This window comes from Canis lupus, chromosome 3, assembly GCF_011100685.1.
Source record: "Canis lupus familiaris isolate Mischka breed German Shepherd chromosome 3, alternate assembly UU_Cfam_GSD_1.0, whole genome shotgun sequence".
NCBI classification, from domain to species: domain Eukaryota; kingdom Metazoa; phylum Chordata; class Mammalia; order Carnivora; family Canidae; genus Canis; species Canis lupus.
In genome coordinates this window covers 27,316,372-27,340,341 of record NC_049224.1, presented here as the reverse complement: position 1 = coordinate 27,340,341, position 23,970 = coordinate 27,316,372, and the positions used below count along the sequence as shown (strand labels likewise).

At 38.4% G+C, this 23,970-nt stretch overlaps 1 protein-coding gene across 1 annotated transcript in view; it reads left to right on the top strand.

Moving 5' to 3' along the window:
* CMYA5 (cardiomyopathy associated 5) overlaps positions 1 to 23,970 on the top strand; it is an 89,391-nt gene that overhangs the window by 46,738 nt on the left and 18,683 nt on the right. Inside the window, exons 3-9 of the mRNA XM_038532132.1 lie at positions 1,714 to 1,809; positions 3,183 to 3,416; positions 5,009 to 5,031; positions 9,158 to 9,276; positions 14,868 to 15,017; positions 17,943 to 18,089; positions 19,624 to 19,771. Coding sequence (XP_038388060.1) covers positions 1,714 to 1,809; positions 3,183 to 3,416; positions 5,009 to 5,031; positions 9,158 to 9,276; positions 14,868 to 15,017; positions 17,943 to 18,089; positions 19,624 to 19,771 — 917 coding nt within the window. The remainder of the gene's footprint in view (positions 1 to 1,713; positions 1,810 to 3,182; positions 3,417 to 5,008; positions 5,032 to 9,157; positions 9,277 to 14,867; positions 15,018 to 17,942; positions 18,090 to 19,623; positions 19,772 to 23,970) is intronic.

The window sequence follows — 23,970 nt, the reverse complement described above, 5'->3', positions numbered from 1 at the left end:
GTCAATTTAAAACAAATTTCAAAAGCAAGGAGATATATCTCCTGCTTTGAAACCATTTTGAAGTTTTTACCCCTAAACTTCTCTAAACAGTATGACTAAAAAAAGGTAGAAAACTAGTTATCTAAAGCCAAAGAGACCTGCTTTGTTTCATTAAATCAACTGTGAAGATTAAGAGCAGTTTGGCAACTTTTAAAAATTAGAAGTCAATTTAAAAGGTTAAAACTTGAGAATTCTCTAGCATCTAGTAGGCCATTTGTGATTATTCAGGAACTGGTGGCTGCATTTACAGATCATCCAGGTCCTTACTTCACCTCCTCTGCCATCCCCACTGTGGTGGCTTATTTTTTGCCACTTATTTTTTATTTTCTTCCTTCACTCTCTCTCTCTTTCTCAGTATTTATTGACCCCCCATTCCATGGCAGGAGCTGTGCTAATCATTGAGAATGAAAACAAAAAATAAAAGAAGATGGACTTATGGCCCCTCAAAATCAGTACAGCATTGTGGGAGTACAATGTTCTGAGAAAGGAACCTTTTGAGAGGGAGTGGAATGGTGCAGTGGGACTGGAAGAGTTAGGGAAGGTGAAGCCTGGGTGAGCCATCAGTAGGATAGAGTTTTTCCAGCAATCAAGGGCATGGAGGACATTCTAGAGATAGGGAATACCACATGAAAAAGCACATAGGTGAGAAGAGTTCAAGGAAAGATGAGGCTTGTGGAGAATAGGCAAGGGCTACAGAGGGGAGCAGATACCAGATCCTGAGGAGGCTTCCATCTGTGTAATTTCTCCATCTTTCTGTGGACAGTGGATGAGGCAGCTGAAGTTCTGTTACTTATGTTGTTTCTTTTTTTTTTTTTTAAAGATTTTATTTATTCTCTCTGTTGAGAGACAACAGAGAGAGAGAGGCAGAGACACAGGCAGAAGGAGAAGTAGGCTCCTCCCAGGGAGCCTGATGCAGGACTTGATCCCAGGACCCCGGGATCACGACCTGAGCCAAAGACAGACACTCAACCACTGAGCCACCCAGGTGCCTCTGTGTTGTTCCTTGTTAAGTTAGGCAGGATGTAGTATAGCTGGGTTTATAACTACGGCTAAGATAGCTACCATCTTTCTCCATCACCTATACCTTTTCTACTTGGCTGTCATTCCTTGAGTATTTTAACTCTTTGAGGATTACTAAAACCTTTAGGTCTCTGTAGTAGACAATTTTCATCATTTGCTATGCTAAACTTCTGGCCTGGTGACATTCTGATCACCTTCTCAGAGTCAGGTGATCCAGGCACATCTGAGGCCATTGGCACAAATGTGAGAAGACTACTTGGGTATGTTGGGCCAGTTCAGCAAAAAGTCTGCAATCTTAGAAGAAGAGAATATATAAAAATTGAGGCTTTACTAAGGAGAAAGAATTCAAATCCTTGGTTTACTAAAACAAGTATGCTTTGAACTTACCTACTCAACAAGAAGTCCTTCCTCTTGTGTAAGAAAATAAACTTTCTATTGCTTGTACTCACAGACTTCCTAATTGTTTATCATACAGAATTATCTACACTCAATTTAGATGAAGCAGCAAAGAAAATTTAAAGATTGATTTGTTAGTGAACATGATATGGTAAATCTTTACCAAACATACTAAACTTATAAGGAAATTAGAACTCACTGCTTGCAGTTCTTTTCTCAAATGTCATATACTAAGCAGATCTTAATTTTTTTCTTCAGGTCCAATTAGCAGAATTTCTTGATAATTTACAAGAAAAGTCATTGAGGATTGAAGCCTTTGTTAGTCAGATAGAATCTTTTTTTAACACCATCGAGGTAAGTTACCATATCCCTTTTACTTTGACCTGGTTTGTTCATGTCATCATAAGGAAATGCTTCTGAACCAGAACAATCTGAATTAGGGATTGTGTGTGCATATATGGTTTGCTGTTGTTGGTTTTGTTCCATTAAAAATGAAGTTTTTGAAAGTCTTCCATCTGTGTGTAATCAGTGAAACCATTTCCTTTCTAATAAATGTCTTGCCCTTAAAAACGTGTATACATTTATTGGGTGCTTACTATGATAGGACAAATCATTGCATGCTTTATCCAATTTAATCCTTATAATAACTATACAAGGGTTATTAATATTGTTCCCATTTTATAGATTAGAAATTAAGAGTTAAGTATGTTATCCAAGGTCACAGTAAATTGATAGTAACTCGAGAGCCAAAATTTGAATTGGTCTGAGTTCTTATGTGTTCCACCATCTTTTCCTTTACCAACTAGCTCTGCAGAAATGCTCAAAGCCACTGCCCAATGTCCATACCCAGGACAAATGAGTGTTGCTCATGGTACCATTGCCTTTGATGAGTTCATGCCCTCCTAGCTGTTGGCCCCTGCTCCCTCCACAGTGAAGAAGGGGCAATGCTCCATCCATATGCAGAGATGGTCCAGGCATCCTCCCTGGTCAATCAGAAGAGGCGGAGGGTCCCTGCAGAAGGCTGGTGCATAGTTTCCTTATCATTAGGCCAACTATGCATCCTAGTTTGCTTGAGAGGGGTCTGCTTAATTCCTGTTGTAGATCAGTTAACACCTGCTAATTATTTGTAGTGCCCCATACCAAATGTCTGTTTTAGACTATAAATTATATGATCATCTTATCACTAGCCCTGTAGTGAGAACAGTTAGGCATCTGGATTTGTCCAGATAGGCAATGAAGTTTCTCTTACTGTGGTGGAAACTGTGCCCCCCACCACGGCCCCCGGAGAGCATTTGTGGATGTAGCTCCCTGTCCAATATCCTGCTGCTCACTTCCTCACTCTGTGATTTCAATGGAGTGGTGAAAATGGCACTAAAGCCTTTCTATTACCTGAAGGCCAGGGATCTTCATTCACTGTGATGCCATTTTCATGTTTTATCCTGTGGAGATGCAAGTGGGCAAGTCACACAAGTATCTTTTTTGTGTGTTTGGTTAACTAAATCCTTCTTGATAATACTCTTACAATTAGCTTTATTGCAAAGCTAACTATGGCAAAGGGGGTTGGTGGGTTGGAAACTTAGACTGTGCTCATAATCTGTGATTCTCTTAACAAGACATAAGAGGTCAATTATTTGAAAGGCCAGTGTTTCTCTCAAAAGAAAAGATTAAGACATGAAAATAAGACTTCTGATTTCATTCCGAAGTGGTTTTGTTTGTTTATATTTTAGGAGAACTGTAGTAAAAATGAGAAAAGGCTAGAAGAACAGAATGAGGAGATGATGAAGAAGGTTTTAGCACAGTATGATGAGAAGGCCCAGAGCTTTGAGGAAGTGAAGAAAAAGAAGATGGAGTTCTTACATGACCAGATGGTCCACTTTCTACAGAGCATGGACACGGCCAAAGACACGTTGGAGAGCATTGTGAGAGAAGCAGAGGAGCTTGATGAGACTGTTTTCCTGACGGTAAGCACCAGTTAAAACAGGCCCAGACACCCTGTATCTGCTCTACTCACGCAAGACTAGTTTTTAGAATTCATCTTTCAGTGTTCCCCAAGATTATTTATATATCCCCAAGTTATATTTTTATATAAACCCCAAGTGTGGGGTTTATATAATTCTGACGCTTAAAAATTATTAGGGCATGCCTGATACCTATTGAAAAGGCCCAGAAAATCCTTACAGTCTTGACATCCAGATCCAGCTGAAGGACACATGGAAGTCAGGTCCCAGCATCATCCATTCATTCTGTTACATGGATTGGTCACTTTCTAAGAGGGAAGGAAAACAGCCTGACAACCTTCCTCATGCTGTGCTTTCCCTTTGGGTGCCAGTCTGACCTCCCAGTGCCTGGCATCCTCATACTGGCCTCTGGGCCCATCCTCTCCACCCCTACTCCCTAATCTGAAGAGATGTCTCATAGGGACCATTCCCTCCAGGCTTCACCAAGTGGCTGAGTATACTTGCAGCGTTTCAGTATACTTGCAGCAAGAGAAAGGATGACATAATGTGATACCTCTCTCATGTAACATGTAGATGTTTTTACAAGGGGCTTCCTGGGGACCAGATTCCTTAATTCAAACAAGTATCCTGTGGACTGCAATTCCCCTGGGGGATCCTGAAATTGCACTGCAGAGGCAGCTCTTTGCTTTCCGAATTCCCTAGAATATTCAGTAACGTACTGGTTCTCCACAGAACTGGGATTAACCAGGAGTAGTATAGGCCAGTCCTGCACCTAACTGTCAAACTGGGAGAAAGCACCATCTTCTGATGGTAGGCACCTCCCTTTCAAAGTTCCCCAGTCATCCCAGCTCTCTAGTAAAGTCTGGAGATAGGCTTTTGACTTGGGGATACTTCCAGCCAGGACAAATTTGAGTGAGGTGGACATGGCATCTTCAAGAGAGACTGAAAATCATTCAGTTTTCTTTATGTTTCAAGCTAAGCTTTAATCTTTTAAAATTAGGCACCTCTTGTGAAGTATAACATTAATGAAGTTCTTTCTGTCCCTAAGAAACTTTACCTTTGTTTGATAAGAATATTTTTTCTCTAGAACAAATTGTAAAAGAGAAAGCATTTTTTTCCTGCTTATGAAAGTGATATGTATCCATTTTAGAAAATTTGGGAAATACAGAAAAGCACGAAGAAGGTGTCACTCAGAGATAACTACTGGTTACATTTTAGGTATATACCCCACATTGAACAAATGGAAGTCCTTTTTCTTTGGAGAATTCTATTCTGGAAGCTAAGCCATTTGTTAATGAGTAGAGAGGAGCAGCCTTGCTGCTGAATTCACTGCTGGCCTTCCTTAGCACAGAGAGTAGAGCAGAACTGGAAACTAAAGCACCCTCTGTCCCTGCCCAGATCCCGCCACCCCTTCTGGGCACTGATTTCCTTCCTGTCGGAGCTGTAGCCACCCAAAAGAAATAACCTCAGCAAAGCTAAAAAGTTATAGAACATGCATAATCTTAACGCTCTTGGTTGGCTTTTCCTTTTGTCGTTAATTAGTTTCTCTCTCTTTCTCTCTCTTTCTCTCTCTCCCGTTCTCATTCCCTCATAAGTCGTTTGAGGAAATCAATGAAAGGTATATAAAACATGGCACAATGTAGTGGCAACTGAGAATAGCATGACTGTATGCTTTATTTTTAATATTTTGATGCTTTCTAGAAAATGAGCTGCCAATTAAAAAATACATACATTTACTGAGCTACTGAAGTTTCACTTTTAGACACTATGCTTTTAAAAGCTAAACGACAGCTTTGAAAGAAAATTGCATGTGCTTTAGTTAAATAACAATTATCATAATGTAGATTTTTAACTGCTTCCTTGAGATGTGTTCTATGTTTTCAGCCTAATCTGGACCATCTTTCTTGTCATTGCATATAGAACATTGTGTAGATACTTAGACTTATTGGTTAAATATGAGCATTTGAAAGAATCATTCATTTTTGCTTTGAGTAGTTTTATGACTTATGTAATCTTAATGGAATGTTCTCATTTTCTCTTCAAAAGATAGACATGCACTTATCTTTCTGCTCAGCTAATCTAAATGAATCTTCCTCTTTTGATTATGTTTTGTCTTTGTTGCTGTTGTTAACACTTAATCTAAGGGAAATTTGTCATTACTTTTAAGAGGCAAAACACTCAACAAGAAACTAGGAAAGGTCTATAAAAACAGATACCATCAGATCTATATTTATGTTTTGGAGGATCTGATATTGAACTGCTTGTACTGATCTGACACATTTTCCCTTTTGCCCCAGAGCAAGACCTAAGGCCCTTTCTACTAGCTGAGCCTAATGTTCTTATCATTTTTACTCCTTTAATGTAAATTTTAAAAATTGTAAAATTGTGAGTTTACTCAGTGATAAACCATGAGAGAGCATTACAGCAAAACAAAAAAATTTGTATTTGTGATATGTTCAAATATAGAAAACTGATTTTTTTAGATAATGAAAACTGCACAGATAAATCCTGTTTACCTTTAAAAACAATCTATTCTGTAGAATATTGCTAATAACTTTTAAGAAAATAACTTGCATATTAATATTGGCATTAATCAATAGGGTTTTATTATAATGGCTCTCTTAAATTAAATTACCCAGGGAGCTTTCAAAAGTGCTGACACTTGAGTCTTACCTCTTGAGATTCCAGTTTAATTGGTCTGGGGGTATGGGCTGGACATTCTTAAAGCTTCTGAGGTGATTTTAATGGGCAGACAGGGTTGAGAACCTCTGGTTTATAACAGTCTATATGGGTCTGTGATGGCCCAGTGGTTCCTCAAACTGGCTGTGCCTGAATTACCAATGCAGTTTCTTAAGCTAGAGCCCCTGGAGCCCCATCCCAGATCCACTAGAGGAGAATCCAGGGTGGGACGAGAGCTCTGCATGTTTACCAGTTATCACACAGGAGTCTGAGGCACACCAGGCAGGTCTAGGAACTCAGACCCAGGCTTTGCTCCCAGTTTTCTTTATGGTTAAAAAATGATACATTTCTCTAAGTATTACTGATTTTTATTTTTATCTAAAAATACACAGATTCATAGTGTCATTTCATATATATTGGATGCATTATGTGCTTACTTAACATTTCATCTACCCATGGAACATATTGATTGACAGGAAAACTTGGTGAATAAAAAATTGCAAATGCTTTTACCTTTAAAAATGCTATAGTACATTTTTATTTTTCTAAACATTAGAATATTAACTTGCTAATATGAATTGTCATTCATTTAATTCTAAATACCATTTCTTTGGTTTTGTGCTTGACGTTATTCATGTGTGTTTTTTTAATTAATTTTTATTTCATTGTCCAGTTGACAATGAATGATCTCTGCTAAAGCTGCATGCCATGCCCCCTAAAGGAGAGTAGATTTGGGATAATCATTATTTTTCTGTGAAGAAAAAAGACAGGCAAATTTGGGATTTGGTGATGAAATGTGAGCAATTAATGACAGCCTCTTTAGACATGCACATATGTACACACACATAGACACACATGCGTAAAAGTGGTAAAGCTTGATCGTTTCACTAAAAAGAAGGCTTTAATGTGCTCAAGACAATTTCTGCCTCACAGTCTCAATGTTATTAGTGTTCCTTTCCATGAGAAGTGCTTATTTTCTACTTGTTTTTTTTTACTTTGTTTCTTTTCCCTCCCTTCATATTATATCTCTAAAGGCAGTGCTTGTCTATTAAATTATTTTTCTCAACACTAAAACTGCTTAAATTAAGGAATGCTGTCAAACATATTTAGACTCAATATTTGCATATTTTGAAAAACACATTTGCTTAGAAAATGCTGGCCTGTTAAGAAGATGCATTTTTCCCCCTCTCCAGTTTGCTTTTTTATGTTATAATAATGAAAAAGGAGAGTCTCAACCGCTGTAGGACCTACTCTTAAAAAGATGTTCACTTACCCTTTCACATATGGATGTTAAAATTGAACAGGTCAGGGCATAAGGGAAAACGCAGACATTTTACTTGTGGTATCTACAAACTTTTGTGTTTCAGGAAGTCTCCCATCTAGTCAGTGATGTGTGTTGACTAGGCTTAGTATATGTACTCGTCAGCCTTGTTTGTTAATTTGCAATCTGTCATCTCCATGTGGCCTCTGCGCCCCCAAAGCCCTCCTTTTAGGCTCATGATGTCTTCCCTCACCCAGAGCATTGTGGGCTTCTCCCAACAGACCTCACTGCGCCTCTGCTCTGTTTGCTCTGATCCTTTCTCAGACTCATGCCAGGAAATTCTTCCCTTGTGAAAATATTTCTGTGATTCTCCTTGCCTTACAAGATAAAATGGAAACTCTTGGTGGACACAAAAGGCTCTTCACAGTCAAGCCACAAACCTCCTGTTTGTTCTCTGTCTCCATTCCCCAGCTCTCAAGGTGGCCCGTGGCCCCTAACTCCTAATGAGCATAGTGGACACTCTTTAAATATTTCAGTTATATTTTATAATCTTCTCCCCTCACACTGATGAAAACGTTTTACCAGACCTGAGATCCTGATATTCTCACCTAAGTGAAAGTGTCCTCTACTCATTCAAAATTTGTTAAACACCTACTGTGTGCCAAGTAACACAGTGCAATATGGCAGTGAACAAAAGAGTCTTTTTCTGCACGTAGATGATATTCTGGTGAAGTAGAAAGACAGAAAGAAATGGGTTGAGGAAGTAAAATTTAATAGAATAAAGAATATCAGGGACACTTAGTGCTGTGTTAGTGGCATACTCAGGGCTGGCCTCTCTGAGGAGCTGACATTTGAACAGAGATCTAGGTTAAGTGAAGAAAGAGCCATACAGTATGTAGGAGAAGAAAGTTCCAACAGCAAAAGCAAAGGCTTAGAGGTGCAAACCAAGAAGTCCATAAAAGGTGCAGTTAATGAAGCTGATGGAGTTCCCCCAAAACTGGCTTAACTGCTGGAATATAATTCTCATCTCCTGTGAGCGAGATGCAGAAAGGAGAGCTCCTAACCAAATTTTAGGCCCCTCATGCTAAAGTGAAATGCTTTTACAATCTCTCCTTACCTTTTTCCCTCTTCAGAATCAACCTGTTTTTGTTTGTTTGTTTGTTTGTTTGTTTTGTTCGTTTGTTTTAAAGCCCAGTTTACACCTGGATACAAATGCTAAGACTTAACATCCCTCCCAGGAGGGTCTTGAATATATAAATGCTGTTGGCTTATAAACTGCGGTTTGTTTAGTCTTTTAAGAATTTAGACTTTATGCTCCGTCACTGCTGTATCCCCAGTACCCAGAACAGTGCCTGGCACACAGGAGGTGAACACAGTTTTTGAAAGACTAAATAACTAGAAGCATAATTGGGAGGGTGAAGACCAGCAAGGACATCATACAGTGTGTGAATTTCTAGATGGGCTTGCAACCTTTATATACTTCAGGAAATAAGGAAAAGATAATCATTAGAATACAATAATTTTTAGGATTACAGATGTAATATTGAGACTGTGTAATTTGATGGAATCTATTCAGATTTGAGAATATAGGCATGGAATTTCTAATATTAACCAGTTACCCCAAAGGATACTAAGAATAAATAAATTTTAGACATATCTTTCTACACATCAAAACAGTTTATCTCCTATTTGGATACAGTGCCTCACAAAACCCACCACCACCACCACCAACAAACTCATTTTAGTTTTCATTCTGTATGTTGATAATTTCTTGACTTACTTGGAAATGTCTTCCCTCTGATAGGTTGCTTTCTGCAATGGAGAGCACTGCTTCTTTAGAGAAAATGCCTGCTGCGTTTTCACTTTTTGAACATTATGATGACAGCTCAGCAAGAAGTGACCAGATGTTAAAGCAAGTGGCTGGTAGGAATTTTAATATATTAATTACCTCAATGAAATTTGGCAGCTTTCCTTGTTTGTCTTGAAAGTTTTTAAATTAAAGTATAGTTGACAATATGTAGGTTTCAAGTGTATAACATGATGAATCAAAAATTCTGTACATGAAACTTTGCTCACCAGGAGAAGTGTAGTCACCATCCGTCACCATACAGTGTTATTACAGTATTATTTACTAAATTCCTTATGGTGTATTTCTTACTTCTGTGACTTATTTATTTTATAACTGGAAGTCTGTACCTCTTAATCCCCTATACATACTCCATCCCCGAGCCCCCTCTTGCAACCACCAGTTTGTTCTCTGTATTAACGATTCTGTTTCTGTTTTTGTTTGCTTGTTTGTTTGTTCTGTTTTTTTGATTCCACACATAAGTGAAATCATTTGGTATTGGTCTTTCTCTGACTTATTTCACTTAGCATAATACCTCCTAGGTCCATCCATGTTGCTTGTGAGTAGAAAGATTTCATTCTTTTTTTATGGCTGAGTACCCAGTGGTAGCATTCCTGGATTGTATGGTATTTCTGTTCTTAATTTTTTGAGGAACCTCCCTACTGTCTTCCACAGTGGCTACATCAGTTTGCATTCCCACCAGCAGTGGGAAGTGTTCCTTTTTCTCTACATCCTCGCCAACACTTGTTGTTTCTTGAGTTTTTGATTTTAGCCATTCTGACAGGTGTGAAGTGATCTCTCATTCTGGTTTTGATTTGCATTTCCCTGATGATGAGTGATGTTGAGCATCTTTTCATGTGCCTGTTGGCCATCTGGATGTTTTCTTTGGAATAACTATTCATGTCCTCTGCTCATTTTTTAATGGAATGATCTGTGTTTTTTGGTGTTGAATTGTATAAGTTCTTTATATAACCCCTTAGATACATCATTTGCAAATATCTTCTCCCATTCTGTAGATGGTTGTTTTGTTTTGTTGCTTGTTTCCCTTAACGGGCAAAGGCTTTTTATTTTGGTATGATCCCAGTAGTTTATTTTTGCTTTTGTTTCCCTTGTAAAGTTTTTGTATATAAGGAGATATAACTGGGAAAAACACCTCATAGTTGTAAAAATTTAAAGCTAGATTCTGAATCACAGCATAAGGCTAGCATACCATTTCAGTTATAATCTGTATTTTCATTTGAAGCTCTATAACTGTCCTGGGATATCAAGGAGATAGGAGGAAGTAGCAGTGAAACCAAAGGGTCTCGTCTTTTTTTTTTTTCTCTTTGTAAACTAGGATTTCTTTCTCTGTCTTCTAGAGATTATTTGCTTCACACCAGCAGTCAGATATAGAAGGAAAAATAAATCAAATATTTTCATATGTGTTGAACAGATTTTTCCTTATGAGTGGTTTTTCCCTCTTCAACTAAGTTCCCCCCGCCCCCCCTCCTTTTTTCATACTAAACAGATTAGCTTAGAGAACTAACAGCTCAGCATCATGCTCTGTGGCCGGGAGCCTCCTACTCAGCTGTCAGAAGCATCCTGCCGTCTCTTCAAAATATTTTTTAATGTGCTATTTTAACAAACAAGACAATGATACTTATTTAGATTTCTCAAAGCTGCTGTGTTTCAGTGAAGTTATCAAGTTTCACTTACTGTAAAATGTACTCAGATATCTTCCTTAAAAGATGCTATATTCTTTCCAAACCACCTTCAAGACAGCTGCTATTTTTATATTGACAATTAATTTTCAATCCTGTAGGAAGAATTTTAGTTTAGTAAAAGGCTTTTTGTGGGTCTTTTTAGGCCCCTCAAACCCACCAGCCTTCTACAAAGTAAAAATATTCAGCCATTTATCCTTAGAGATTTTCTCTATCAATGTGTCAAAATCAAAGGGTATTTTTTTGTACTGTCTTTAAGAGGCATTTAAATAGAGAGGCAATTAGAAACTAAGAAATTCTGATTAACAGACTAAGCTGTTTGCTTTTAAAGGATTCATTTAGAATGGGATTCTTTTGAATATCTGACAGGCAATGAGAGGACATTTTATTTATTTAAGAGGCCACGGGGTTAAATTGTCACAAAGTCTTAACGATCCATTCAGAAACAGGGTACCTGGGACTCCCAGGAGTTCCAAGCTGTTTACAGGGAGACTGATTCGGTGAGGCAGATGCCACACAGGGTTGTGTCTGCTTCATGGAATTGGAGTCCAGGGCGTTGACTTGCTGATAAATAGTTTTGGTTCATTTTTGGCCAGTGACGCCTCTCAGATATAAAATCCTCACCTGGTATCTGAAACGTTAATCTGATCATTGCCAAAACTAATCAGAAATTCCAAGGATAGGATGTGACTCTTCTACTGAAAAATGGACCAGCCTCTCGCATCTATTCCACACTTACATGGCGCCGAGCACTGGGGAGACTGCAGTAAATCCTTTTAGACAAATTCCCAACAACCCTAGGAGATAGGTTTTGTTACTAATCCCACTTGACAGGTGAGGATACAGGCAACAGAAAAATGTCCCCAGTATTGTCCTAGGTACACAGCTACCTGTGTGGTAGGGAGCAGTTGGGCTCCAGGGAGTCTGCTCCACAACACAAGGTGGAGTGCATTGCTGTGAGAGGAGGGGTAACCAGAGATTAATAATATCCAGTGCTTCCTTGACTTTGGCTCCTATGGACTTGGTTTTTGGTTTTGGTTTTGTTTTAAATTGTGGTAAAATACACATAACATAAAATTTACCGTCTTAACCACTTGGAGGTGTACAGTTCAGTGGTATTAAATATATTCACATCATTATCAGTATCCGTCTCCCAAATTCTTTTCATTTCGCCAACCTAAGACTCTACCTGTTGAACAACATCTCCCCATTCCTCCAATTCCCCAGCCTCTGGCGTCCACCACTCCACTTCCTGTCTCTATGAATTTAACTACTGTTGGTCCCTTGTGTAAGTGGGGTCATGCAGTATTTGTCTCTTTGTGACTGACTCATTTCACTTAGCGTCGTGTCCTAGGTTCATCCGTGTTGTGGCATGTGTCAGAATGTCCTACCTTTTCTTTTCTTTTTTTTCCCCTTCCTTTTCAAGACTAAATTAATATCTTATTGCATGTCTGTACTGCATTTTGCTTATCTGTTCATGCATTGATGTCTACTTGGGTTGCTTCCACATTTGGGCTATTGTGAATAATGCTGCTCTCATAGGAACAGATAGCTGGAGTGGGAGTCTATCTGGACACTCAAGTTCTGACGTCCAAGTTGATCTGATGCTTAAAGGAGTGTGACAGCTCTTTATGGGCATACTCCACCAGGTAGAGGGACTCTGTGGTGTGATTTCTCAGCCCAGTTCCTTAGTCTCCTATAAAGAAGCCTTCAGATCCTATTTTGTATTTTTTTGGCATTACTCCCATGCAAGTTTATTCCTATAGAAGTGTAAACAGAGCTGCTAACACATAAATCTGAGTCTCTGATATTCTGCTGCACAGGAATTGTTAATCTAGCCATTATCGTTGGATGGCATCTATAGAATATTCTTATCTCTTTTTAATTTTAGAATACTTTGAAAAGTAAAAGCATTTATTTTTGAAAAAAAAAGATTTTTTCACTGTAATAATTTTGGGGGAAGGAGCACATGAGATACAAAATCATTCCTAGCCCACATGCTTTGCTACAACTACTTCTTTCTTAAAATTTGTTGATTGAGGGGTGAGTAAATAACACTTTTAAGTTTGTTAAGCTACCTGAGAGAGAAGAGAGAGAGAGATTTTTGAAACATGTTGCCATTTTTAAAAGCAGATATGGCTCAATGTAAAATTCATAAGAAAAAAGAAAGGGAGATTTTCATGATTCATGCCTCAAGGAGTTTTATGCTGTTTCAAAGACGATTGACAAGAGTTGAAGCATCTGCTTAGCTCTGCTGTAAACCTGGGCAGCATGAAAATTTATGGAACTACACTTATCTAGATGGACGCCTTTGGAGTGTGACACTGATTTCCTGCTGGGAAGACAAACAGGAAAGTCAAACACTGTGCGAGGGGCTCTGAACCATTATCATTCGTTGGGGTGGTGCTCAACAGGCAGGCTTCTGAGTTTATCTCGCAGCGGGCTCAGCATGTCTTACCTCTGTACTCCCTCTGTGATTTGCCAGATCCCTAGAACAACTCCCATCTTCACCCGCTTCCTATACCTTCTTCCTTCCATTTACTGTGCTCCTGCCAAAGCCATTTTGGCTTGTGAAACTTTAGCACTGGTGGTGTCAGACAATCTGCTAAGCACTTAATGTACATATGCTGCTTACAGCAAACCTGGGAGGAAGTGGTATTACTATATTATTATTATATTATTATTGTTTTCCCATTTCAAAGATGAGGAAGCTGAGGCTAAGCTAACACAGCTAGTGAGTGGGGGAATCTGGTGTTTAACCTCAGGCTGGTGTCTCTGCTCAGAAGCCCATGAATTTGACCACGCTCTTTTCCTGCTTCTCATTTTTCATAACTTTGGATTTCCTCAGCTCTTTATCTCTTTATTGAATCTTTCCAATTTGCCTCTTTTTGTTCCATTCTTTAGACCTATTTATTATTATTATTATTTTTTACCATCTTGTTGAACTAACCTTTGTTTTCTTTTCCTTTGGTGTTGACTTTTCACAAAGTAATCTCATAAAGTCTGGCCCATAGTATTTCGGTAAGCTTATCTCTCAGGAAGTATTGACTGAAAAAAAAAATAACCACAAACAAATTTAAAAGCATGACATCTTTTCAACTATAGGCATAACATTTCCCCTTAATTTGTAAAATATGTTCAATGCCTTTGTATCTCAAAATTTTTGAAGAGAGTTGCCTAGGAGCTTGATTTATGGTGTTGCGCATACCATTCATATTCAATATGCATAATGTAAACTTTAAACATTTCTATGAAAACACTTGAGAATATTATCTGAATTTACAATTCAGAATAATAGAGATATATTAGATATCTAAACCTTATCTTTGAATCAATTAATCGGCACTTTTTCTCCTATGTAGTTTTTATATTTTGTTTAATTTTTTAAAGAATTTGTAGATATAGCCATGTTAGAGAAAATGGGATAGTAATTTCAGAAAGTATTTTTATATTTTATTCATATGTGTCTTTTTTCAGCTTTGGTGTTGTGGCAACTGGATCTGAAAGGGGTTTATTTGTCTCTGTTGTGAATACAAACTCTATGTAGAAGGAATACAACAGTGGTTATGTGGCAAAGCAACTCAAGTTTTCATTTTAAAGGAAAACCAAATCATTTGATGCATCCTCTACCCTGTATAAGTTTATTACTCAGAATATAAAACTACAAAAGAGTATTATCAAGTGATCATATTTTGGGGTCTGTTTTTATTTCTCTGTGTATATACAGATACACACACAAATGCATAAAAACCTTTTGGAAGGATACACATTCAAATGTCACAGTTGTTGCCTCCAATGAATATCCTTGGGTGGGTATTGCTGAGAACAAGGGAGCCCTTCCACTTTTGCTCTCTGTTCTGTATTCTTTGAATTTTTTTCAACAAGTATAAGTGACTTTTGCAAACAGAAAAACAATCAAGGAGTGAAAACAGCATTAGTGATAATAAATCTTACTTATTATATTCCAGTTCCACAGCCTCCTAGATTAGAACCTCAGGAACCAAATTCTGCCACTGGTACAACAATTGCAGTTTATTGGAGCATGAACAAGGAAGATGTCATTGACTCCTTCCAGGTTTACTGCATGGAGGAGCCACAAGACGACCAAGAAGTAAACGGTAGGATTCCTAACACAAATACAGATGCATGTGTATGTACATTTCTGCAGCTTAATTTGAAGATAACCGTATTAGGACTCATTCCACAAAGCATTTATAGCCACATACAAAAGCAACAACAAACCAACAACCATATAAAGCAAACAAAACATATAGGCAAAAATTGGAAATCAGAATTAAGGAAAAGAAAATTGATAAATATCATAATGGTGAATATTGTAATTGAGATTCAAATTTGGCTTTGAGTTCTCAGGATAACAGGAGCAAGTAAGAGATTCTCATTTTCAGAAAGGAGGCAACAGACTGACCAGCACTTCTGGGAGAACAAATTTCAATTAGTACTTGAGTTTAAAAGACAGTATACAAAAAAAAGAAAGAAAGAAAGAAAGAAAGAAGAAAGAACAGACAAAGAAATAAGAAAGAAGGAGAAACGGAAGGAAGGAAGCTGAAGGACGAATGGAAGGAAGTGACTTCCTTCCGCCCCACTCCCTCCCCTACTCCCGCCCTCCCTCCGATCCCACTCCCCTCCACCTGCAAAGCAACGAAAAAGAAGAAGAAATACCACATACCAATGTGCAGAGGAGAAGTGAGCTGTATACAGGACATAATAATAATTTTAATGCAAATGCAGTATTAGATGTCATGGTTAGTGGTTTCTCAGATACACCTTGATAAAAGCTGCAAACAAACCATTAAGGTTAATTTAAGATTCACAATTCTCAAGGCATAGGCCTCAATATGTGTAGTCTCTTTGTGTCTCCAATTAATATGCATGTAGAGGTGAAAGTAAATGTATGACACATATTTAGTTGAGTCTCTGTAAATGTCTCTCTGCTCAGTAGGACTTCTAATAAGACCTAGAAGCCAGATACTTTGAGTTTGTACTTCCTGATAAATCAGAGCTGGCGTGCTGGCAATTGTATATTGCTTGTCGAAGACAGATCCACATATTTTGGAAACCAGATGAGCATGTGACAGGATGGACATGCTATTACAAAACTCAGGAGCCCAATTTGTGACAAGGAACAAATTATTATATATTTCACTGTTACCAAGATTTAAGTTTTTTGAAATATCATACTTATTTAAATTAGGAAAAAGAAAACAAAAAGGCAACCATAGGCATAGTGTAACGTTGGCCAAGTTTATCTATTAAGGACTGCTTATTTTACTGGCTATCTATGACCATATACCTGTCACAGCACAACAAGGTAAGTGTTATTATCTCCATTTGCAAATAAGAAAACTGATGTGACGTTAAATAATTTGCCCAAGGCCACACAACTTTTACGTGACAGGGGTAGGATTCAACCACAGTCCTTTGAGACTCCAAAGCTTATGTTTTTGTTTGCTTGTTTCAGGGTTCGTTTTCTTATACCACGCTTCTTCTTCCTCTCTATCTAGCTGTATATATATGGAATTTTGTGGCTCTCCAAAACTCCTCTTAGCACCAATTTATTGCCTGGAGTGCTTTTTTTTTTTTTTAATGCTTCACCTCCTTCCAACCCCAGCCCCCCAAAACACTTATGTGTACTGTGTCTCATTCATTCAACAACTTGAAATTTGCTGATGCCAGTTAGCTAATCCGGTGATCTATACTGTGATACCACGCTGTGTATACGGTCCCCCCAGCACATTCTATGTGCACTGTTGTAACAAGCGCTGGGGTGACAGGACTCAGGTGAAGAAGATGATTCCACTGAAGATGATTCCACTATAGCCATAGTTTCGAGGATGTAGGAGAAATGTTTTTCGGTGTATAAGTTCTTATGAGACTCTTTAAACCAAACTTTCCATCCAGAAAGTATAGAGCTTCATTGGGCTGGAAAGATGCAATTAAAGAAACTATATTGAAGAGCTCCTAAATTTCCTTTAAAAGAAAATGATCTGGGCTTCTTAACTGGAGGAGTTTTCTTTTTTTTTTTTCTTTTTTTTTTTCTTTATGATAGTCACAGAGAGAGAGAGAGGCGCAGAGACATAGGCAGAGGGAGAAGCAGGCTCCATGCACCGGGAGCCCGATGTGGGATTCGATCCCGGGTCTCCAGGATCGCGCCCTGGGCCAAAGGCAGGCGCCAAACCGCTGCGCCACCCAGGGATCCCTGGAGGAGTTTTGAAGATGTGACTTTTGAGAGACATAAGGGAGGATAACTAAAATGACCATGGGCTAATTTAAAAATGAAAATAATTCTTTGTAAAGGAGAAAAAATCTCAGTAAGAGAGATCAGATTTGTTCATCATGGTATCGAGTAATAATGCCACTGCAATATTGAAAGTAAAATAACTTAAGACATTTTAGGAAATGTCTTGATTGAACAAGTTACTTTATAGAATAGTTTATGACTTATCAAAATTATATAAGTATTTCTATAAATTGTGGAACACTGTAGTTGAAAAGATTCTGGAATTCATGAAAAGGAACCAGGATCTGAAACTTGGAAAATCGTACTGAATACTAATATTGTTTACTAATTTGGGAAAGTGCTTTATAGCATCATATATTTAGAAAAAATGGGGTTGTCCATATTTTGTTACATACTCTCTCCTGAAATACTGGCATTGCTTCTTAAGAATTTTCTGAGACTATATTACTGAGATTTAAGCTAACATAAACTCTATGCGATTTTAGTATTTGCTGTTAAAATAAGTTATTTTAATTGTGGTCGCTGAAGCTCAGAATCTTACTAATATGCTATTATTTTCTGATAAGTGTTTACAAGTAAGAATGCATCACTCTCAGTATCTCTTTTTCCCATGCCATTGCTTTCTTATATATTCTAAAGTGCTAGCTATCACAGAATGAATGTTATCTGCAAATTTATCGCTTTGAATTTTCCACTGAAAATAATAGAGCAATTCCTCCAATAGCTATAGTTTTCAATTAACTTCGGAAGACACTCTAGAGTTTATAATTGTATTTTATGCTAGACTTGGTGGAAGAATACAGATTGACAGTGAAAGAAAGCTACTGCATTTTTGAAGATCTGGAACCTGACCGATGCTATCAAGTGTGGGTAATGGCTGTGAACTTCACCGGATGTAGCCTTCCCAGTGAAAGGGCAATTTTTAGAACAGGTAAAGAGATGTTAAAATGGTGTTGGGAGGCAGTATTCACTTCTTTGCAGACTACTAAGGTCAACTAAGGTGCATGTATTAAATACCTGTTGTATGCTGGGTGTTGTAGAATGCTGAGTGTATGGTGATGAATAAAACTGAGTTCCTGTTCTCAAGAAGCTTGTAGTCAAGTGGGAGAGATCAAAAGCAGAAGATCATAAAAAAATTGTGACAAGAGCCATGATCTAATGATTTACAAGTTATTACGAGAACACTTCACAAGAGTGTCCTCTCTCTAAGAAAGCCTGGGGAGGGAGAGGACCTGGAATGGCTTCTTAGAATTGATTCTTGAATGGAAGCCATTAAAGGATCCATTAAAGGAGTGTATTCCATTTGAAGAAAACATATGAGCAGAGGCATCAAGGTAAGAAACAGTATGGAGTGTGCAGGGCACTATAAGAAACTTGGTATTACTTCTTTTGACTTAAAATCAAGGAGAAGAATGAGATGAGGTAAGAAAGGCTAGTGGATGGGGTGGGGGGTATGTTTGCCAAAGAAGCCCAGGCTTCATTACATGGGTGCCAGGAGCCCCAGAAGATTTTTCAGCAATGATAGTCAACCGGGAATACATTTCCACATGGAACCTTTCCACAGGGGCTGAAGTAGGTGTGGCATAAGATCATTTTGCCTTCAAGGTTGCCTTGAAGATCATTTTAACTATCTCAGAGGAAGAAATGACTCATTCCTACCATTTTATCCTTTCTTCTTGCCTTCCAAAACAAGTATTGCGTACTTGTACGCAACAAGTGTTGCGTACCTACTGAAGACAAGATCATGGCTAACTTTTCTGTGAAGGGAGGTAGACAAGATTCTTTATTTTTATTTGCTTGTTTAGGTATAAAGAAACTGGTAGGATTTATAGGAAGCTAATATTAGAGGCTCTCTGGGGATGAGTGGGAACTGCAGTTTGGAAGGTAGAGGTGGGAGGGTGACTTTTCATTATATAAATTTTCATATCTTTTGGGCTTTCAACCAGTAATGCATTTTTTTATTTAATTTTATTTTTAAAATATTTTATTTATTCATTATAGAAGGAGAGAGCATGAGTTGAGGGAAGAACAGAGGGAGAGGGAGAAGCAGACTCCCCACTAAGCAAGGAGGCAGGGCTTGATCCCAGGACTCTGGGATCATGACTTGAGCCAAAGGCAGATGCTTAACTATCTGAGCCATCCAGGCACCCCAAGAATGTATTTTTTATTTTTTTTAAAGATTTGTTTTTATTTATTTATGATAGACAGAGAGAGAGAGAGGCAGAGACACAGGCAGAGGGAGAAGCAGGCTCCATGCCGGGAGCTTGACGCGGGACTCGATCCCGGACTCCAGGATAGTGCCCTGGGCCAAAGGTAGGCGCGAAACTGCTGAGCCACCCAGGGATCCCCCAAGAATGTTTTTTTTAATAAAAAATTTAAAACAATGCCCAAGCGCTCTTCGCACGGTACCAGGGAAGCAGAGCTGATGTTGACCATTCCATAATTGATTTGGTTCTCTCTGGCAGCACCTTCCACCCCTGTAATCCACGCAGAGGACTGTACAGTGTGTTGGAACACGGCCACCATCCGATGGCGCCCTGCCAACCCAGAGGCCACTGAAACCTACACTCTGGAGTACTGCAGACAGCACTCTCCAGAGGGCGAGGGCCTCAGGTAAGGATCTGCTCCTCAGGAGACCTCACCTCTCCATGGGGAGAGACCAGGGTGCCTGGAACTCAGGTGAAGGTCCTAACCTAACTGCTCACAGAGGAAGAGCTTTCTAAAATCCTGCTGAGCTAATTAAGCTGTTGACTTGATTTGCAGTTCCATCACTATTCATCAATGAACTCCAAGTTTGTAATAAAACACATGCTACAATGTAGAATAATGACTCCCTTGTAAGAAAAATGTATGCAAATTTTAATAAGATAGAACATTCTTTGAGGTATATTTAACTTGAGTCGTTAGACAGGATTTATGCATATTTCATGCACTTTTTAGTGGTTATATCAGAATAGATACACCTAACTTGGGAAAATAATAGTAAGCTTGTATATAATGTAAATCTATGTCTCCTTGTTGTATTGGTGATATAAAGCCAATATAAAGAAGCTAATTATATATATATATGTATATATATGTATATGTATAGAGACATAATCTCTAATCTATACATACATATATAATCTATAATCTATAATCTACCTGTGTCTCTGAAAGCATAAAGAATTTTTCCAGGAAAAAAAGAAATGGGAATCTCTCTCACTAAACTTATAAATCTTTAAAGTTATCAATAAAGGGCTGTGCATCCTGAGGGCATTTGGTAAATATTAACTTATTTACCGAGGTGGTGATTTCTTAGCCTCCAATCCATGATAATAGAGCAACTTCACTTTCCATGAAGCATATTCAGATCATTATTATTAATGCTCATATTTTAATAGAGACATATGTAGCTTTTTAAAAAAGCAGTTTACTGAGATAAACTATTTTGGTAGAATATGAAACTTAGAAATAATGGTGTGAAATTAGACAGCTTTTTAATAAAGTGTATTATTTAAGCTCCTGATTATCTACAGGATCAATCAACAACTATTTACTTAGTTATGTGCAGTTTCATATGACTGAGCAATAATTATAGTTTCTTTTAAGTATGTGAAGACAGGCTTCATAAAATAATGATCAAAGAATGAATTAATGTTGACTGGGGTGTGTATGGGTGGGAGGTAAGCATTTCAGCAGAAGTGAGAACATAGTAAATGTGTAAAAAACAACATCTCCGTTAATGTGCCAACTGCTGGATGGCAGGCAGGCTTCAATAATTAGCAAACAGAGCAGAGGTAAAGTCTGACCAGGACGGGGTGGGAGAAGAAGAGAGAGAAGGTGGAAAGGAGAGAGAGAAGGAGATAGAGATAGGAGAGAGAGAAGGAGATAGAGATAGAAGAGAGTATAACTGACTTTTATTGAGCATTTACTATGTGCCGGTCACTGTCCTAAATGCTTCATGCACGTTGCCTTCCTTAATTTTTATAAGAACTCTTGAGAGAAAACAGACACTTTAAAGAGGGGGACTCAGCTAGTGAGTAACAATCAGGATCCAAACCCTATCTTGTCAGATTTCAAAGCCCAAGCTGCTAATTCCTGTTTCTTGTCACTTAGAGGAGTTCTGGACCTTCTCCACAAAAGCCCTCGGTGTCATGAGAACTCTGTATCAGCAGTGCCTGCGTCCTTGGGAATCTCTCCCACTGTTCTCCACCATCAGTGAGGAAAACCCAGTTCTTTCTGAGGCAAAATTAGACTGTTAAAGGAGAGCTCTGAAATGACTCATTCTTGGTATGGCATCGGTCCCTGGCTGACATTTGCATAAATAATATCAGCACAATTGGATTCTTAAATCAGCAGAGATCTGGAAACCCTGAGACCTAGTAGCACTCTCACTAGGGGAACTGTGATGTCTTCTCATAAATGTGGCTACAGGGAGAAGGGAAAGGAGGGATGAATGAGGAAATGTCATCCATTGAGGGTCTTCACCATGCCAGGAACTGGGCTGAGTCTCACATTCAACCCTCTCAGCAATCCTAGGAGGGAGGTGAGGTGATGATCTCCATTAAATGAGATTCAAGGAAGTTAAATAATTTGGTCAAGGTATTAAATGATGGAGTGAGAAATTGGAGTCAGGATTTAAACTCAGATCGGTCTTATTTTCTCCATCCAGTTTTTTTTATTTTTATTTTTTTAGATTTTATTTATTTATTCATGAGAGACAGACAGAGAGAGGTGGAGACACAGGCAGAGGGTGAAGCAGGCTTCCTGTGGGGAGCCCGAAGCAGGACTCGATCCCATGACCTGAGCCAAAGGCAGACGCTCAACCACTGAGCCACCCAGCCATCCCTCTCCATCAGTTCTAAATCTTGTTTTATTACATAGACTGAGTTAGCATACCTCAACAGCCTGACAACACGGAGTTATTATGTGTTATAGTTCTTTTGTCACATGAAAATTATAAAGAGAGAGTGCAGTACTATTATTCAAAACCTCTTTAATCAATGTTTTTCCTTTTCCTGATCACCCTGGGGCCCTCAAAACAAAACAAACAAAATGTTCTTTTAGTATCACCAATGAATAATATATTCCAAACAAATCCTTCTATCAAAGCCAAAGAAACCAATGACAGTTCCATTTGTAAGAAAAAAAATGGCCACCCACTAATTTTATTAAGACAAAAGGTGAGCTAATTAAAACATAAGGCTTGTCATTATTTTATATGAGACTTTAAGCCAGTTCATTTTAATTTTTCTTGTTAAAGGAGAGCATCTGAGAGGCTGGATAAGCCGAAGTTCCTAGTAGTTAGAGAACAATGCAAGGATCCTTTGTTATTGAATGAATATAGTCCAGCAAGTTTAAAGTGAAGGGAGATTCACATGCAGATCCTTGTTGATAGTTTGGAGTTGTGTTGGAGATGGAGCTGTTTTCCAATTAGGTGCTAAAAGACTCCTCAGTTCCAGGAGGTGGAATGGTATGTCCAATCCACAAGCCAGGGATGACTCTCCAGCCTCTGGATCCCTGCCAAGTCTGACAAAAAAATAATTTCTTGAAGCAAGCACAAATATGTTGGCCACAAATCACTACTCTGTTCATATACTAAGTCTATTGCTGATGTATCACACTGGAGCCATCCCTCATCAATACAAGTAGCCTCAGTGTCTCATACTGCAGGTTAACGTCAAGAGACTGGAATAATTCATCTTTTATCTCAGAGGCCCAGAGCTGCAAAACTCATTTGTATCTCTTTTGGTTCTCTAATTTAAGAGTTCCAGAAGGAAGGAAAAGTCTGCTCTATGGGAGTGGCCACGTGCTTTATTTAGTCTTTCAACTATCTGGTTCTTAAAACCAACTTGAAAACATTTCTTACAGGATTGGATGGTTCAAAACTCTATAAAACATTATTAACTATTTAACCATCATCTATATTGCTCTATCACTAACATAACAATTGTACACAGCTAGTCAGATAGAATTGATAAACAAAGAAACTTAAAAGTTTATCACCTGTAGTCAACAAGTGCAAATAATCCCTACTATTCCATTGTATTAGAACCACATTCTTCACCTTGGTTTTTTGGCACAGCAGTCCATAATTAGAGTTGTTTTGTATCTTGTAAAGAATAGTAAGTTGGGACGCCTGGGTGGCCCAGTGGTTGAGCACCTGCCCCTGACTCAGGGTGTAATCTGCGGTCTCAGGATCGAGACCCACATCAGGCACCCTACATGGAGCCTGCTTCTCTTTCTGCTTACGTCTCTGCCTTTCTCTCTCTGTGTCTTTCATGAATAAGTAAATAAAATCTTTTAAAAAAAAAACTGTAAGCCAAGAGTTGTCTGATCCCACTCACTTGTTGACTTCATGAAGGGATCATGATGAAAATTTGTAGTCCTGGTGTCTTGGACAGTACCTGGCATATTGTAGCTACTCAATAAATATGTGTTCAATTAGCACTGAGCACATAACACTGATACCAACAAGAAAAGGTAGGCTGGATTTAAGGATGGTCTCTTATTTAAAATGGAAACAAAATAACCTGTGCTGACAAAGTAGGAAAGAATGGTGAATGAGTTAATTTTAGAGCTTGGATGCTTAGGTAGGAGATAGGACCAGCCTAGTCTGTGGGCTGGAAACTGGTTAATGGATCACTAATAGAAAACAGCACTCACAATCTTCTTAGCCATTGATTGCATAACCCTTTTTTTGGTTCTGGGTTCTTTTAAAAAAATCCTTTGCTAAACCAGATCTAAAAATTGATCCAGAGGTCACTACTGGGGAGTAAGGGGTGATCAAAGATTAATTCTTTTAAATATGGCTAGGTTAATTGGGTGAG